Below are 18,551 nucleotides of genomic sequence, written 5' to 3' on the forward strand. Positions count from 1 at the left end.
CCTCATTGAGTCCATATGGCCAGCAGCCCACCTGTGAGGTGAACTGTGCTAACGTGGTGTCACACGGGTAAAAATGAAACCCAAGTTTTGCTTTGTTTTGTCTCTGAACAACCCTGAACAAATCATCCACAAACTTAGGAACAGAGCAACCTGGATCTGACAGCAAAAGCATACCATGCATCCTTCTTTTCGTTCTCTGTTTTGTTCCGTGTTGCTAAAATAGCACACCTGTCAAAGCAGCCAGGTACGATGGGGTTCAGCACAACTAAAATCATATAAAAAAAGAACAGATAAATTATAAGGTAATAATACAACTCTCACATCCAGTACCTCGTTGTCATCTCGCCGGCAAGCTGACAGCTGGGCCAGCCCACTATTGCAGTGTTGATGAAAAATACTGACATCTTCACTCTAGTGCTACACCATTACTGAACCTGACTTTAGCAAATTCCGAACTTCACGCTGAGAGCTTGAAAGTGTAGAGAAGGAGGGTCTTAAATGGCTCTCTTCTTTCTCTCTCTCTCACCATACCCACGAGAGAGGAAGGGGAGGGGGGAATGACAGAGGGGAGCAATGGAGATCGTGGAGGCACCAACAGAGAAAGAGTGAGGATGAATGGGCCCCAAATACAAGCTTAATCCACTTAGAAGCAGAATTTTCTGATTAATTTCTTGTTGCCTATCTCCTGAGCTAGAATGTAGGGTCCGTGATGGCAGGATTTTGTGTACCTTATTCACCACCACTGTATCCTCTGTCTGGAACACTTTATTTTTTATGTTTTTAATCTGTTTTATTTATTTATTTATTTATTTATTTATTTTTAAATTAAACTCTATGCCCAATATGGGGCTCAATCTCACAACCCTGAGATGAGGAATTGCATGTTCTACCGACTGAGCCAGCCAGGAACCCCTCCTCCCGCCATCGAGAACATTTTAGATACTTAAATATATTTGTTGAGTGAGTGAATGAATGAAATTAGTGCTCTCAAGAAAATAAGAGAGAAATACACACACACACACACACACACACACTTGGTTGTACGTGCCTCTGGCCCACCTTTGGAACGGCAAAATAAGTTGCAAGGAGGATTAATCCAGCAGCTATGAAAGACAAATTATACTCCATGTTTTACCGCTAAATCACTTTTCTCTTTCTGAACCTCACTTTCTCCATTTGTCAAATGGACTTGAACCAGATGACCCTTAGGGCCACTTCCAGCTTTCACATTCTGTGTTTTTAACAAAAGCCAAGAGTACTTTTGAGAGAGAAACCGAAGGGAAATGGACTGAGCTCATTTGTGTGCAAGAAGCAAGAGCTATTTCCTCAGATCTCACCCAACAGAGGAAAGATTTTTGTTCTTGTTGTTTTTGCAACGACCTAAGAAATAAAAATCATGAGGTAGAGGAAGAGAGCTTCACAGTTTAAAGCAAACTACCACCTTTTAAAATATAGATGCCATTTAAGTCAAACATAAGAGCATTGACAAACTGTCAGCCAAGGTTGAAAGTGTCTTGTATCTAAACTTGTCACCTCCTGAGGTCTCTGAGAGGTGACAGGATTTTGCATGTGGATGCCCTGTCTGAGGTGCTAATTGTCTTCATTTCAAATGTCCTGGGCTTTTCTCAAACCCAGGTAGATGAAAAGGATGATGCCAAGGGTGGTCAGTTTTATAGAGTGGATATGACATTTCAAAATCTTCTTCTCTAACCTTTCAAAACTAACTTTGTTCTTCAACTAGCTCATCTATAGGTGTGAATTCTCCTGTGACAGTGTTATGATTTGGCACCTGTGGTGAGTTTACACATTCTCTCTGCACTTACTAAAATTCACTTCCTTTACAAAAATGAGAAAGAGAAAAAAAAAATGTCTTGCAAAGAGCACCTCCTTTTGATAATATCTGAGTTTATCTACGAGGCTAATTTTTCAAATGCCCTTTTGTTTTGTAAGTGAGAAGCCAGAGACAGGGGTGGGTGTGTTTAAGCCTATTTTAAGTATGTTTATTCTTTCAACCAGCATCATGGCCATTTACTGTGTGACAGACACCGTGGTAGGTATTTAGGTTAGAGAGAAGAGCTGTAATAGGAGGAAAGGAGGGGGCTCTAGGGGAACAACAGTGGGGCATCGAACTCCACTTATATGCTAAACCTGCACAACCTACTTGAGACAGCAAGTTCTTGATCTTTCTGTCTGCTATGTATGCTTCCTTGTACGTGTCCTACTTTTACCTCCTTCGTGACTTAGAGGATGCTTCCTAATTCAAGCTGAAATTCTTGCCTGCTTCTGAGGTCTCATTCTTGGATTAATAGCTAAGATTTGCTAACCGCATACTACATTCTAGGCATTCCTGCTAAGCACTTTGCATGCATTATCTCATTTATTTCTATCAACAGCCCTATGAAGCAAATTAAGTATTATTATTCTTAATTATTACCTCCATTTTACCAACGGAGAAGCCAAAACTCAAGAGCCTAGGTAGCTTGCTCAATGTGGCACAAAGAACTGGTCATTGTCGGGCCTGAGAATTGAATACAGGCTGCTGACTTCTGAGCTTGTGTGTTTCACCGATATCCTCTTCTGCCTCCCAACCTTAATTCTGAGGTCATTGCACTGAATTGGTCGGGCTTTGTTCTCCTATCTAGCAACTGTATTTGACTTCTAGAATATTCTTTTTTTTTTAAATGTTTATTTATTTATTTTGAGAGGGAGGGAGGGGCAGAGGGAGAAGAGAGACAGAGAATCCCAAGCAGACTCCACACTGTCAGCACAAAGCCCATTGTGGGGCTGGATCTCACAAACCGTGAGATCATGACCTGAGCTGAAATCAAGAGTCAGACGCTTAACCAACTGAGCCACCTAGGTGCCCCGACTCCTAGAATATTCTTATACCTCTCAAGTGTCAACTGTTCTCATGCCCTGACTTGTAGCATGTCTCTGTCCATCTATATGCTTTATGAGATCAGGTACACTGTTTTAGCCTGGGCCTCATTGATTAGTATGTTTTGAAAGGCTCTTACAGAGTCAAGGTCTATCCGTCCGGGCCTGTCTAGATCATCAGCTTACTCATATAAAGTAACAGAACACTGAATCACTATATTGCACACCCAAAACTAACATAGCACTGTGTGTTAACTATACTGGAATTGAAATAAAAACTTAGTGGTGCCTGGGTGGCTCAGTCGGTTAGTGTCTGACTTTGGCTCGGATCATGATCTCACGGTTCGTGGGTTCAAGCCCCACGTCGGGCTCTGTGCTCACAGCTCAGAGCCTGGAACCTGCTTCAGATTCTGTGTCTCCCTCTCTCTCTGCCCCTCTGCCGCTTATGCTCTGTCTCTCTCACTCTCAAAAATAAATACTAAACATTAAAAAAAATTTTTTAAACAAGAACTTTAAAAAATGAAAGTAAAGCAAGAGAACACTGAGTGGCCTGGGCGTCTTCTATCCTGGGCGGGCCTGGATGCACGTGTAAGGTCTCATTGCCCAATTTGCCTTTTTCTCCTTTTACTCAACCAAATGAAGGCCACTCTTTGCCAGGCATTAATTATCTTTCCCCATGAAGATAAAATGAAATAACGTATGTGATGTGACTAGAACCTACAATGGTATATTCCTCCTGGTCCATCCAGATCCTGACAGAGTGCCTGACCTACTTAGCACCTTCGTTTCCCCTCTCCTCTTTCCCTTCGTGGAGAGGACCCTCTGCAGAGAGTGTGGTTTCTTGCTTTCTCAAAGGAGTACATCATTTCTGACACTGCCTTCTTTCACATCCATTGCTTACCAACATCTATCCTGTGGTCTGCCTCGTTTTGCTTTATAGAAACACCACTTCACATCACACATCTTGGCACTTGACAGACCAAAAAAAAAAAAAAATCATCATGTAGCCCTTCTGGTTTCATCAACCCAGTTGCGTTTGGATCATGACTGAATCTTCTTTCTACCTCCCTTCATCCTGAGTGGGAGCACTCTGGGTATGATAGCAATGCAAGAAAATATCACTTCATTGTAAAGGAGGCTCCAGCTTTTCTTCTAAAAATCTGTTCTCTTTCTTGGAAGCTCAAAAATAAAGTTCTGCCACAGGAGCTTAAACCTAAAGGTTAAAGTACAAGAGACTGTTGTTTTGCCTATACATTTTTTTAAACATTTTTAAAGAAACCGCTGATGTTTTTGAAACATGGACGACCACTTTGATCTATCCACCACGAACACCAAAATTTGGCGAAGGAAATATCATAACCCAGTAAGCCAAACAGCTAATGGTCGATTTCTGAATGCATTTTGTAGTTACAGATGCAACACTGGCATCATTTTTCTTTTCCTTCCCAGGAATAAATATTTCATGAAAAAATGCTAGAAACATCGATCAGTGGGGAGTTCAATAGTAGGAGTCTTTTCCAAAGCATGTCATATATGTTCTGAAGTTTCAAAACTGGACAATATCAGGAATTGTAGTGGTAAAGTTATGAAATTTTCTTTTTTTTTAAGATTTTATTTTTAAGTAATCTCTACACCCAATGTGGGGCTTAAACTCACAACCCTGAGATCAAGAGTCACAAGCTCCACTGACTGAGCCGGCCAGGCGCTCCAAGGTATGAAATTTTCAATACTTGCTCTGTCCTTTTCTTTCCTGGAACCAATATGGCCACTGAAATTATCGAAGTAAATATATATCAAGCAAAAAATAAATGGGACTAAATATCCTAAAACTTCTACTTACAGGCAAAACCCTCAGAGATCTGTTTGCCATCATCTTATAAACACTGGGGTAAAGTTAAACGCTACCCCCCACAAAAGTAATCACAGGTTTCTGCCCTGTGTGCAATAATTTTTGTAAGGTAGTGTAGAATGAAGAATCAAACCTAAAATAGGAGGTATAAACGTAAAAGATGAAGAGCTAGCAAATGTCACAAGTAGAGCTGGAACACTGCATATTATTTCCAAGTAAAACAAAGTTAACTTTCTCAGCAACTGTTTCTGTTGACTGGGGGGACAATTTGAAACCATCCAGCTACCCTGGAAGGTCTGTAACCCAAAATGATACACACTCAACTTGTATTTTTTTTTAAAAATCCTTTAACACTTACCGGTATTTAACATGTATTAAAACTACTAGCTTTCTACACAGATTGTTCCTAATGTGCGCTCACAGAAGCACGTGATAGAGTTCACAGAAGCTTAAGAAGGTAGTAATGAATGGGTTCTGAGGTATTGTCAGGATTAGAGAGAGCCTAGTAAAATGGTCCATTCACCCATGAGCAGGCTGCATGTAATAATAATGGTAATAGTAATATTCACTGAATCCTCACAAAAATCCTAAACGTAAGTGACAAATGACCACTTATTTGGAATTGTATCAAGTTTGTGCGAGGGAACCTTAGAGAGATACGTGCTTTCTTTTTTTTTTTTAACTTTTTTTTCAACGTTTATTTATTTTTGAGACAGAGAGAGACAGAGCATGAACAGGGGAGGGGCAGAGACAGAGGGAGACACAGAATCTGAAACAGGCTACAGGCTCTGAGCGGTCAGCACAGAGCCCGACGCGGGGCTCGAACTCACGGGCCGTGAGATCATGACCTGAGCCGAAGTCCCAAAGTCGGACGCTTAACCGACCAAGCCACCCAGGCGCCCCAAGATACGTGCTTTCTTAATTTTAAGTGAGAAAATAATCATTTGTTAAATAGTGCTGTTTGATACACAGAACCTTTTAAAAACTGACATCTCCAGGTCAGAAAATATGATGTAACAATTGATGAAAAGGCTGATAACTACTGTTTGGTGTAGATTTGTCTCATTTCTTCTAATAGAACAGGAGATTGTAGAGGGCAGTAATAAGGACTTCCACGTTGCCTAACGCTGTGCCCAGTGCACAGGAAGCGTTCTCTGCATGCGCACTGTTTGCTTGATGTATAAAGTAAGAAAAAGCAGCTAGGGATTCCTACTGGCATTTCTTGCCTCTAGAGTTGACAGTAGGGAGGGTAGGATGCTTTTTTTCACAATCATTTTATGCCCCAGAGAAGTTGGGCTAGATGGGCCAGGATCTGACCTTACTGGAGGGATTCTTCGGTTCATTGAGTGCATCTAGTGTGAACCATATAGGAAGTTGTACTCAAGGAATTGTACTAGGTCCCTCGGGGGTATGGGTACCCGGTATGGCAGCACTTCCTCTGCCTATTTCATTGTGGTCTTGGACACCAGCCTTAAGTGCCAAAGAACAAACACAGTCCATGAGAAAAATCTGTTCAACAGCAACCTCACACGGTCCTAGGCCAGGATTGTTTCGGTATCCTTAAGTTTATGTGAGGCTTAGTTCCAGTGGACGCACTCACTCTATCACATGCTAGAAGTGAGAAACACACTGCACCACAGACTACGAACCCACTGCCATTCGGCGTTGAGACTTTACAAAGCATGGGGTAAGGAAATTATGTATTTCTTTGCCACTCTGTCATAGATTTGGTACCACGGTCTAGAACACATCCATTCTATTCTCCGTTTTGCAACACAAATCTGAAGCTTTTGAAGTCTCCTTTCCCCCTACTTCGTCGCTGAAAAGTATACATGCATATATATTAGACTGTTACGGCTGGCACCTTACCCACTTAAAACAAAAACTAAGGAATTCAGACAGACTTCAGATAAGCAGTCAAGATGGGCTCTATCTTAACAGTATTGAACTCGGCTCTATACAAACTTTTCATGAGGCTGGTCTGCTGAATCAAATACAAATCGCTTCCACTACCTAAGTTACCACCACCACCCCCTCTCTGTCTTGCAGTCATGAGATAATAAGTGGTCCTACTCACTGGCAGCAGCCTAGGCGGTCACATCACAAAGCTTGAGAAATTCCAAAAGAACAGCTTGGCCATGACCACCAGACTGCCACTATGCTTCCGAGTCTCTCCATTACCATCATTTCATTGGATTTAGGCATTGACGATCCAGGCTAACGTGCAAATATATCAGAGTAAAATGTTAGGGTACAATAATGGGAAAAACACAGACATTAGAACAAGTAAAATTTCATTTTGAAGCCAGGCTTCACAAAATCCCAAATTTGGGTATGGAGTTGCCATATCTGTAAAATGGGGGTAATACTACTCACTTTGAAGAACTATTTTTTTTTAATGCTTACTTATTTTTGAGAGAGAGACAGAGTGTGAGCAGGGGAGGGGCAGAAAGAGAAGGAGACACAGAATCCGAAGCAGGGTCCAGGCTCCGAGCTGTCAGCACAGAGCCCAACGTGGGGCTCCAGCCCACAGACTGTGAGATCATGACCTGAGCCGAAGTCAGACGCTTAGCCAACTGAGCCACCCAGGTGCTCCTTGAAGAACTATCAATATGGGTACCTATTCATACCTTACAGTCACTAAAAGGGGTAATGTGCTTAGAGTGTCTGGCACATAGGAAGTACTCAGTGGTAGCTCTTGGCATCATTAATAATCTCTTGTACTCGTTACCACAGCATCCAGAGCAGAACCCTGAGGGTAAGGAAAGGAACAACCACTTGTTGAGGGCTCAGAGAAGTCCAGTAACTTGTTTAACATCACACAGCTAGTGAATAGCAGAGCAAGTATCTGAACTCGGGTCTCTCCAACTCCAAAGCCCAGGTTCTGGCCTCAGAAACCTGCTACCTTTTTTGTGTGTGTACCCAGCCCAGAAAAAAGTAGTGATTTGACAACGTTAATGATTCAGGTTGTTTTGGAAAAAGTCAACACTGAAAGACTGTGATAATATTAAACTATGTAAAAGCTATGCACAGGGTGAGTTTGCTTTCATGCAGACCTAAAGGCATGCCAACAGAGTCCATTTGAAACCGTAAACGAAGCAACTGTAGTGACATCTGGAATAACCGATTACATCAAAATGGATTATTCTGGAAAACTCCCAAGTCCCACCTGTGTCCCATCCTCCCCAAATCCCAGGGAGCTATGAGCACACACAAGAGTATCACAAAACCAGCCCGTAACCCAGAAAACCTAGCTCTGGGTCGACGTCCTTGATGGTTCTCTTCCTCCCTAGGGCCCCCTTCTAGTAAGCAAGGCCTGCCGGTTATCAGGACTGAGGGGAGAGAAAAAGCTGGTGGGGTAGGATCAGTTCTCTGCCCCTTCCCTGTCCCTATACCAAGCAGGCAGCCAGGCTCCACTCCGTTTGCCTCTGGGAACATTTCTGCCAGAACCTGGCTGTTTTCCGGAATCTGAGCACCTCGATGGGATTATGCATAGGAGGGAGGGGACAGTGCCTTGCGGGACAGAAACGCAGAAGGGAAATTTCTGCTCGTTGGACGTCTAGGAGACGGGGCCTCGGGGAAATGGCTTCTTGGTGCACACGGGGAGCCTGGACACAGGCATTCGGGCTCCCGGCCTAGACAGAAGCCCCCTCTCCACCTCACCTCTAGTGCCCCACGGGCCCAGGAGCAGCAGAGAGGCCCGCCTTCAGGGGACTGTGAGAGGACGCGGACAGTGAGAGGCGCAGGGACGATCACAGTGGACTGAAGGCCTCAGGGACGTTCCTCCTCCTCCCATTCTTGGGTGACCGGCCGGAAGAGGAGAGGCCCCCTAATAGTCTGTGGGATCGAACTTTCCCTCACTTCGGTGGGACCGTGGGAAGATGCAGGTTTCAACTGCCTGCCCCGAGGAGACACAGCACCCAGGAGACACGGCAAGCCGGTGCACGCTCTTTATTGTTACGATCAGAAACCTCTGACAAGAGTTTGAGCTTGGTGGGCCGGGATTTCCCGGGGGAACTCAAGAACACCTTTTGTTCAGACTGGAGACGGTGGAACTTCCCACCCCCCGGGGCTCCCCCCACCTCAGGGGAGCGGACAGCCAATGGAAGAGAAGGGGCCCGGGGGCGTTCCCAAAAATGTTGGTGCAGTTCTTTTTTAATCCAGTTAGCCTTCCCGAGAGAAGCACCGTCCATGGCACGACGTCTGCCCTCGGAATCCATTTTGTTCTTCATCCACTCTTGACTGGAAAGGGGCTTGGGATGGTGGTGGCCCAAAGCTGAGGGCCTGAGTGTGTAGCCGACACTCCCCCAGGCACTGTCTTTCTCTAAGTGACTCAGCCGTCTTTCAGGCAACCAGAAGGATAGCTGTTCCTCTCAAAGGAAGAAACCAGCACAGTTATCAGAAATGTCCTGCCCATACTTTCATGAAGCCACTTTCCTGATCTTGGCCGCTGCTCACTTGTCTCACCTGGGAACAATGAGATGAGCAATTTGGTGACTCAAGTCCTGTCATGAAAGTCTCTGCTGTTACCCCCAGAACTACAAAAATATCTGGAAATTATGTCAGTTGGGCTTACCTGAAAGCCACGCTCTATGCAAGGCAAAGAAGTCCTCATGTAATTTGTATCCCAAGTTAGGCTCTCTCCTGGTATCTAACCAAACTCATCAAATCAAGTTATAATGTGTGCACCAGATATTAACATATAAGTCTAGCTCTTAACACATACCAGACAATAACGATTTGTGTAATGAATTAAATGTTATCTATCAAATTTGCTATCACAGAATTTAACACCACAACACCCAACTCTTCCAAATTAATTCCTTGTCCCAACAGAGAAATTAAATTCTAACGAAATCATTTTGCCCTCCTTTCCGCCTTAACGAGCGCCAAAGCATCTCCTCTTCCCCGACTTCCTCTCACTCCTCTCCGCTCCAGCCAACGGGGGTCTCGATGAGGTGCAGGTCAGCAGGAATCAAGTGTGATTTCTGTAAACTCTTAGAAGATCTTCTAATGGGACAGGTTCAGCTTCTTCAGCAACAAACAATTTCTGTGGGGCTCGGAGACACAAAAACAGGCCCTCACCTATAAAATAAAAACCAGGAGCAAACATGAACACTGTAGCCATGTACAAAGGAACAATAGCATTTCCCAGGAAAAGCAGTGCTCCTGAAACTCAGTATAGTTATAACTCGAAAAAGACATGGCTGTTCCCAGCCAAAGACACAGCACTTTCAGAAAAAAGGACGTGAATAAGAAAACAGAAGAGAGTGGAGGGGAGGGCGGGGGAAGGCTCCAAGACTTCAGCTTCTCCGGGGTGTCCACCAATCGGCATCAGCCATTCAGAATCCACCACCTGTGAATGTCAGTGCAATTAAGAGAAGTTCCTTTTTAAAGAATATGATCCTCAAAAGCAGTCTTTGTTCAAGTAAATTTTAAAAAGTATATAAATACATTTGCATTTATGTGTGTATGTAGTACCCACAACGATAAAAAGTTGTTACTTTGGGTAATAGAATAACGGATTGTTTTAATTCTCTCTACACCAATTTTGGTTTGCAAATCTGTGAGGTACATAAGTTACTTTTTGGTCAGAAGAGGGTCTTATGAAATTGGTTTTTCTTTGGGCTTATGAAATCGGTCTTTTCTTTCGTTTTCATTCTTACTTACCTTTCTTAAATCAGTGAGTTGGTCCTGGGTCCAGGCCTCTACTCTCAACGTCCACACAGACTTCCTTGCATTTATAGCAGGCCTTGCGCCATGAAAAATTCATGGCTTTACACCGTGGGCACTCCCAACTCTCTGGGCCGCAGCCTGAGGCAGACTTCTCCTGGTGCAGGAGACGCAGAGCTTTTTTCCCTTTTGGTTGCTTGGCCTTCTGCCCCTGAGGCTGCTGTTTCATTGGGCTTTCCCTCACACCACAGCTCCGGCTGTCCCCCTGGGGGGGCGCCTGGGGCCTCTGTAGACCTTCTTCCAGGCTGTGGCTCCTCCTAAACCCCGGGGGGTACCTCTTTGGACTTTCTTCCTGGCTATGGCGTCTTCTGTCCCCCGTCCCCTGGGGTCTTCTTGGACCTTCTACTTGGCTGTAGTTCCCGCTGGCCCCCAAGGAGAGCATCTCCTGAGGCCTCTCTGGATCTTCTTCGTGGCTACTGCTTCTGCTGGCAACAAGGGGGGCCATCCCTTGGGGTCTTTTTGGACCTTCTTCCTGGCTGTGGTCCCTACTGGCCCCCAGGGGCACCATCACCTGAGGCCTCTTTGGATCTTCTTCCTGGTTGTGTCTCCCACTGGCCCCCAGAGGTACCATCTCCCAGGGCCTCTCTGGATCTTCTTCCCGGCTATTCATCTTGCTGGCACCAAAGGTAACCATCTCCTGGGATCGCCCCGAACCTTCTTCCTGGCTGAGGCCCCAGCTACCCCCAAAGGGGACCATCCCCTGGGCCTTTGCTGGCCCTTCTTCCTGGCTGAGACTCCAACTATCCCCAAAGGGAACCATCTCCTGAGGATTCTCTGGACCTTCTTCCTGGCTCTGGCCCTGGTTATCTTTAAGGAGTACCATCCCCCGAGGCCTCTCCGAACCCTCTTTCCAGCTCTGGCTCCAGCTATCCCCAAAGGAGACCATCCCCTGAGGCCTCCCTAGATCATCCTCCTGGCTGAGGCTCCAACTATCCCTAAGAAGTACCACCCCCTGGGGCATCTCTCGATCTTCTTCTTGGCTGTGGCTCCAGCTATCCCCAACAGGAACCATTCCTTGGGCCCACCCTGGCCCTTCTTCCCGGCTCTGGCTCCAGCTACCCCAAAGGGTGACCATTCCTTGGGGGTTCTCTGGACCTTCTCGCTGACTCTGGGTCCAGCTCTCCCCAAGGGGGACCACCCCCTGGAGCACCTCTTGATCTTCTTGCTGGCTGTGGCTCCAGCTCTCCCCGACGGGAACCATCCCCCAGGCCCTCTTTGCACGGTCTTCCTGGCTCTGGCGCCAGCCATCCCCAAGGGTGGCCATTCCTTTGGCCCACCCCGGACCTTCTTCCTGGCTCCGGCTCCGGCTGTCCCCAGCAGGAACCACCCCCTGGGCCCTCTCTGGACCTTCCTCCTGGTTGTGGCTCCTGCTCTCCCCGACAGGAACCGTCCCCTGGGCTCTCTCGGGATCTTCTTGCTGGCTGTGGCTCCAGCTATCCCCAAGGGGGACCACTTTTTGAGTGTTCTCTGGATCTTCTTCCTGGCTCTGGCTCTGGCTCCAGCTATCTCTGACAGGAACCATCCCCTGAGGCCGCTGCGGACCTTCTTGGCTAAGGCTTCTGACGTCCCTCAGGGGGACTGCACTCTGGAGGATCGCAGGACCTTCCGCCTGGCTGCAGCTCCTCGGGTCCCACCGTGGGACCATCCCCTCTTGGTAGCCCACTGCAGCACGTGGACCAGGTGGCCCGATCCCCAGAGGAGGCATCTGATGTGGAACTACTGCAGCTTCTGCATCCATGACTACTACTGGCGGCAGAGGTGGCGAGACGGGGAATCCCACGGGGAACGGGGCACGGAACGGAAGCAAGTACCGCACGGGCACTGGCAGAGCGGGCTGTACGGCCTGAGCCCAGGGACTCGGGGGTCCCGGCACGTAGAGAACAGCCACCGGGGCCGGCACCCGGGCCTCAAAATACAGCCTGCTGCGCAGCCCCCTGGCCACCACATCTGCATTCCGGGGCCATGCTATGGCCTCAAGTTGCTCGGCCGGAGGCCCAGGCACTCTCTCGCGGGCCAGCGGCACGACCCGGGAGGCCCTCTCCACCTGGAGCAGCCGCCCGCGAAGCGCGTCACACTCGACCAGAGTCTGCCGCAGCGCAGCCTGTGTGGAGCGCAGCTGTGCGACCGCCCACTCGCGCTCCCCGCGCAGCCGCTGCAGCTCGGAGGCCAGGGCCCAGGCAGCCGTCTCGCGCTCCTCCACTTGGCTCTGCAGCCGCCGGGCCTGGCGCTCCTGCTGCTCCCGCTGCCTGGCTCCCACGCGCACGCTCAGGGCGAGCGCGCTCCACGCACAGGCCCTCTTCGTGGCACGCGGCACCTGCGGGTCGGCCAGGACCGTCCGAAGCCGCTCCTCTACCTCGTCCCAGGGCCGCGAGCGCAAGGCCGCGTAGAAATCCGGCCCACCGCCGTTCATGAGGACTTCGTCGTTGATGAACCTGATCACCTCGGTGTGGCGGAACCCGCTGGCGTGGTCCCCAAAGTCGACCGCCATGGCTGCTGCGGCCTAGTTAACTGACGGCCGCGAGCCTAGATAACCGTCTAACCGTCTCGCAGGCAATGCTGCCCCTGCCGCCGCCCGTAAAGGCCCACCCCTCACGTCCCCAGTCGGTTCTACCGCAGTCCTTTTCCAGTCCTGGCCTCCTCCTCAGCCTCTCCTCCCTCACCGCCTCACTTTCCTCACAGAGAGTAAAGCGGACGCCCTCACCGCGCCAGCCCCACCCGGCGAGGGTGTTACACGTCACAGAGATGACGCCTGAGTCACCCTGCAAGGCCTGCTGGGAGCCGCCTCCCTCTGAAGAGCGCCCCGTAGAGGGCGAATAGGCTGGATGGCTGCACGGGGCGCTGCCGTGAGCCTGGGTTAGAATTTGTTTCTAAGAACCTCGGGACGATACCCAGCATCGTGGAATGAATTCCTAGTCGGGTGGCAGGGTTGCCTCGATGGGCGCCGTTCTATTCTTACCTCGGTTCTCTGGCCCATAACTCTTCGGTACTCCTTCAAACCTTCGACGGTCAGTCACACTGTACACTTCCCTCGTCATTCTGAACGATGAACTTAGAGTCCCTGTCCTCAAGAAAATCCAGCGATTGAGCCATGAATGCTCTGAATTTGCCCTATAAATTCACTCTCGTGTTCACCTGATGGACGGTTCTCGGAGAGTGTCTGTCTTCCACTTTTAGAGTAAATGTTCCCCTCATAATCTGGGTCTTCCCTACAAGAAATGCCGAAGAAGTGCCTTAAGCTGCACCGAGTGATAACTGGAACCCACACACAGAAATAAAGCACGTGCTAAAAGTAACTAAGTACAAAAATAGTATTCATGCATTTTGAAACTCTTTTTTAAAATACAGGATTTTAAAGATGACCGCGTAGGGTGTCTGGGCGGCTCAGTCCGCCAAGCGCGGAACTCTTGATTTCAGCTCAGATGATGATACACAGTCATGAGATCCAGCCCCGAGCCCGGGGTTGGGCTCTGCACCGACAGCACGGAACCTGCTTGGGATTCTCTCTCTCCCTCGTCCTCTTCCCCTCCCCAACTCGGGCGCCTGTGTGCGTGGGCACGCTCTCTCAAAACAAAAGTTCAGAAAGAGATGACTGCATAAAACAATACAAATCTGCAAAGATGTGATTTGTGGCAATAACAATATAAGCTAGAATGAAAGATTTTGTATACTACTTGAAATTAAGTTTGTATTTAATCTAAAATATACTGGTATAAATTAACATCTTAATTGCAATCCCAGAGCAGACACCAAGAAAATAAACAATATGCAGAAAAGGAAATGAGAAGGAAATAAAAATTCTTACAAAAAAAGGAATCAATGAAACATAAAAGAAGGCAGTAGTGCAGGAATTGGGGTAGAGGGAGCTATAAGACATATTAGAAAAAAATGGCAAAGGGCACCTGGGTGGCTCAGTTGGTTCAGTGTCCGACTTGATTGCGGCTCAGGTCACGATCTCGAGGTTTATGAGTTCGAGCCCTGCATTGGGCTCCGGGCTGACAGTGCTGAGCCTGCTTGAGATTCTCTCTCTTTCCCTCTCTCTCTACCCCTCCCCTGCTCACCCTTTCTTTCAAAAGAAAGAAAGAAAGAAAACAAATGGCAAAATGCCAGAAGTCCTTCCTTATCAGTAATTATAATAAATGCAAATAGTGTGTAATTAACAGGCAGAGATTGACAGAAGAGATAATATTTTTTTAAACAGGATACAAGAGATTCATTTTAGACTCAAAGATACAAACTGGCTTGATAGTAAAAAGATGGAAAAGGCTATTCCATGCAAACAGTAACCAACTGAGAGCTAGAGTGGCTCTCCAAACATCAGACAAAGACTTTAAGACAAAAACTGTTAAAACATAAAAAAGGATATATCCTATGTTTCAAAATGGTCAATCCCCCAAATGAGATTTATCTCTGGAAAACAAAGGTGGCTCAATAAGTGAAAATCAATCAATGTAATACACTACATTACTAGAATGAAGGAAAAACCCCATGTGATCAACTAATAGATACACAAAAAAGCATTTAAAAAAATGCAACAGATTTTCACGAGAAAAATGTCTCAAAAAGCAAAATAGATAGGAAGTTCCTCAACCTGAAAAAGGGCATTTATGAAAAATCAATAGCTAACGTTACACTTAAGGGTGAAAGACTCAAACTTCCCCACTAAGATCAGGAGCAGACAAGAATGCCACTTTCACCACTGCTGTTCAACATTGTCCTGGAACTTCTAGCCAGAGCAATTAGTCAAGAAAAAGAACTAAAACACATCCAAATTAGAAAGGAATGAGTAAAACTCTCTCTCTTTATAGAGGGCATGATCTTCTATATGAAAATTCCCCAATAATCCACCAGAAAGTTACCAAAACTAATAAATTCAGCAAAGTAGTAGCATACTGGATCAACATATAACAATTAGCGGTATTTCTGTATACTAGCAATTCCATCTCCAGAAAAATTAAGAAAATAAGTCCATTTTCAATAGCATCAAAACACTAAAATACTTAGGAATGCATTCAACCAAAGAGGTACAAGACATATACCCTGAAAACTGCAAAACATCATTGAAAGTAGTTAAAAGGGGGTCCCTGGGTGGCTCAGTCAGTTAAGCATCTGACTTCAGCTCACGTCATGATCTCACGTGTGGTGGGTTCAAGCCCCGCATCGGGCTCTGTGCTGACAGCCCAGAGCCTGGAGCCTGCTTCGGATTCTGCCCCTCCCCCACTCACTCTTTGTCTCTAGCTCTCGAAAACAAATAAACGTTAAAAAAGTTTTAATTAGTTGAAGAAAACCTAAATACATAGAAAGATGTCTTGTGCTCACAAATTGGAAGATGTCATACTATTAAGATAGCAACACTCTCCAAACTGATCTACAGATTCAATGAAATCCCCATTAAAACCCCTGCCTTTTTCTTTTGCAGAAATGTCAAAGCTGACCCCAAAATAACATGGGCAAGAGGCCCTAACAGCCAAGATAATCTTTGAAAAGAAAATTAGGGGCACCTGGGTGACTCAGCTGGTTAAGTGTCTGACTCTTGTTCTCGGCTCATGTCATGGTCTCACGGTTCATGGGATCGAGCCCTGCGTCAGGCTCCGTGCTGTCAGCATGGAACCTACATAGGATTCTCTCTCTCCCTTTCTCTCTGCCCCTCCCTGGCTTGAGCTCTCTCTCTGTCTCTCTCTCAAAATAAATAAATAAACTTTAAATAAATACATAAATACATAAAGTTGGAGAATTCCTTTTTTCCTGATTTCAAAACTTACTACACAAGGTTAGAGGATCAAAACAGAGTGGTACTGGCATACTGTGATAGAATTGAGAGTTCAGAAATAAACCCATGCATCTAGGGTCAACTGATTTTTGACAAGGTGCCAAAACCATTCAATGAGGAGGCAATAAGTCTCCAACAAGTTGCTCTGATATAACTGGATGTCCACATGTGAGAGAATGAAGGTAGACTATTACCTCAGCCCATATACAAAAATTGACTCCAGTTTTCTTTGTTTTGTTTGTTGTGGCTACTTGTTTGAAGTTGTTTTAGTTACTTTTCTAGAAGTTTCTTTTTCTTTCTGTTACATGGCCACTGAGGTCTGTGTTCCTTTAGCTCAGCGGTAAGCTAATGTATTGACAGAGTATCTATAAACACCTGAAGCCCCAAAATATCTTTTTACAGAAGTTTAAAAGCTCCCCCACTCTTTGCAGATTGCCTCTGTGTTGCAACACTCCTTCCATGCTTAGCCAGGCCCTTTACAACACTGCCTTCACCCTTACTTTCCACTTGTACAGAGCCTGAAGGTCAGCTGGAGGTGAAAGTTTGGGATCTTCTCTGAGGATTAGGCCCTTTCTGAGTAGGCATCCAGTATTGGTCACATGGCTGGCTCAGTCGGTAAAGGGTCTGACTCTTGATTTCGGCTCAGGTCATGACCTCAAGGATGTGAGATGGGGCTCTGGGCTGAGGGCGGAGCCTGCTTAGGCCTCTCTGTCTCCCTCCCTCTGCTCCTCCCCCACTCATGCTTGCTCTTTCACTCTCTCTTTCTCCCTCTCTCTCTCTCTCTCAAAAAAAGCCCCCATTTCCCCGCATGCCCCCTTTCCCACTCTCTTCCCAGCCTTTTTGATCTGTCTCTTGCTTGTCCTGACTGCGATCCCTTTCCCCGGGCTGCTATGGCCAATTCTTTTGCCTTTAAGTGCTTTTTGCCAAATGCCATCTGGGAAGCTGCCCCAGAGCTGGAAACACTCTGTGTCGGGCAAACAAAGGCAATCCCCTCGTGCGCCAGTTCTTCAGGGAGTCACCAGACAGATGGAAATCCACAATCACAGTTCGGTGGGAATAAGGTCTGTATTGCTCCCTCAGGCACTTGGCAACCTGCACCAGAAGTACAGGCTGCTGTCTTCATGGCCACCTCCGGGCTGGTATGCGGAGAAGGGGAAGTAGATCATTTAAAACATCAGCAAACTCTCTTGCTGCAATGCACCTGCTTCTTTCATTAGGTTTTGCCCCGGTTGTTGGAAATTTTCAACTAGACTCCAGAGTTCTATAAAAGTTGATGCTGACCGTTTTTGCCAGCTCGTTGATGGAGGGATGGAGCCTTGGAATTTTCTACTCTCCCATTTTTTTTTTAATAAAGAATGCTATCATAGCCCAAAAAACATGAATATTCCAAGTAAGATTAGTTTCATCTCCTTGTCATCTCTCATTCATCATCATGCAACCATTACCTCCTCCAGGAAGACTTACCTGACCACTCCAGAACCAATTCTGTAATTAGTTTTTTTATTCTTCTTTCTCACCAACTAGACAGTTCCTTGAGAACAAAGACTGTATGCTTTCATTTCTGAACTCCTAGCACTTAACATGGTTCCAGGTACATACTAGTGCTTATAAATGCCAAAGGGAGGGGACAACGGAATCCTGAAAGATAGGGGAGAAGGAAAGAAAGTGGGAGAAACAGAAACTAGTCCATGATTCGTACAATCCTGATTAAAATGCAGACTGAAACCTATAAGGCGAGATCCTTGCCATGGTTTCAATCCAAAGAAGAGTAATTTTTTTAAGAGACACACATATCCCTAAGGGAAAAAAATTCACCATCTCCAAAACAGCTATGTTTTGAGGAAGTGCTTTCATACAATGTTAAACTTTATAACAACTTGGAACTATTTTTAAATTAACGCAACAACACTTCATACATGCCAAGTTGTTTTGAAATTATTATTATTAAATTTAAGATACTTTGGATCTTCAAGACCTTCGTGGAATCAATTTCCACTGTATTAAAATGGGAAGATGATATATAATAGCTTATAAAGTGAGATTTGAAAATTAACGTGAGGGGCACCTGGGTGGCTCAGTTGGTTGAGCATCCAAGTCTCGGTTTTGGCTCAAGTCGTAGTCCCAGGATCGTGGGATCGAGCCCCACATCACGCTCGACACTGAGCATGGAGCCTGCTTAAGATCCTTTTTCTCTCTCTTTCTCCCTCTGCCTCTCCCCTGCTCGCACAAGCACTCTCTCACTCTCTCTAAAATAAAAAAAAAGTAACCTATCATCCTTGATGAAACAATGATAATATCGCAAATGCCACCACACTTTACTTTGCA

At 46.3% G+C, this 18,551-nt stretch overlaps 1 protein-coding gene across 3 annotated transcripts; it reads right to left on the reverse strand.

The window, feature by feature from the left end:
- Window positions 1-8,662: 8,662 nt before the first annotated feature.
- On the reverse strand, window positions 8,663-18,099 carry LOC145714576 (uncharacterized). Of its 3 annotated transcripts, XM_081794175.1 has the most exons (4): window positions 11,041-14,274; window positions 10,397-10,977; window positions 9,303-9,811; window positions 8,663-9,193 (listed from the first exon to the last, which is right to left on the reverse strand). In XM_081794175.1, exons 1-2 carry the CDS (start codon window positions 12,945-12,947, stop codon window positions 10,407-10,409), a joined length of 2,478 nt encoding a protein of 825 aa, XP_081650301.1. In that variant the 5' UTR covers window positions 12,948-14,274; the 3' UTR covers window positions 8,663-9,193; window positions 9,303-9,811; window positions 10,397-10,406. The 3 variants fall into 3 exon arrangements, 1 of the variants encoding a protein (XP_081650301.1); XR_014136904.1 differs by lacking the exons at window positions 10,397-10,977; window positions 11,041-14,274 and adding an exon at window positions 17,691-18,099; XR_014136905.1 differs by lacking the exons at window positions 10,397-10,977; window positions 11,041-14,274 and adding an exon at window positions 14,359-17,681.
- Window positions 18,100-18,551: the final 452 nt, after the last annotated feature.

Source organism: Panthera onca, chromosome X (genome assembly GCF_046562875.1).
Source record: "Panthera onca isolate mPanOnc1 chromosome X, mPanOnc1 haplotype 2, whole genome shotgun sequence".
Classification (NCBI taxonomy): Eukaryota; Metazoa; Chordata; class Mammalia; order Carnivora; family Felidae; genus Panthera; species Panthera onca.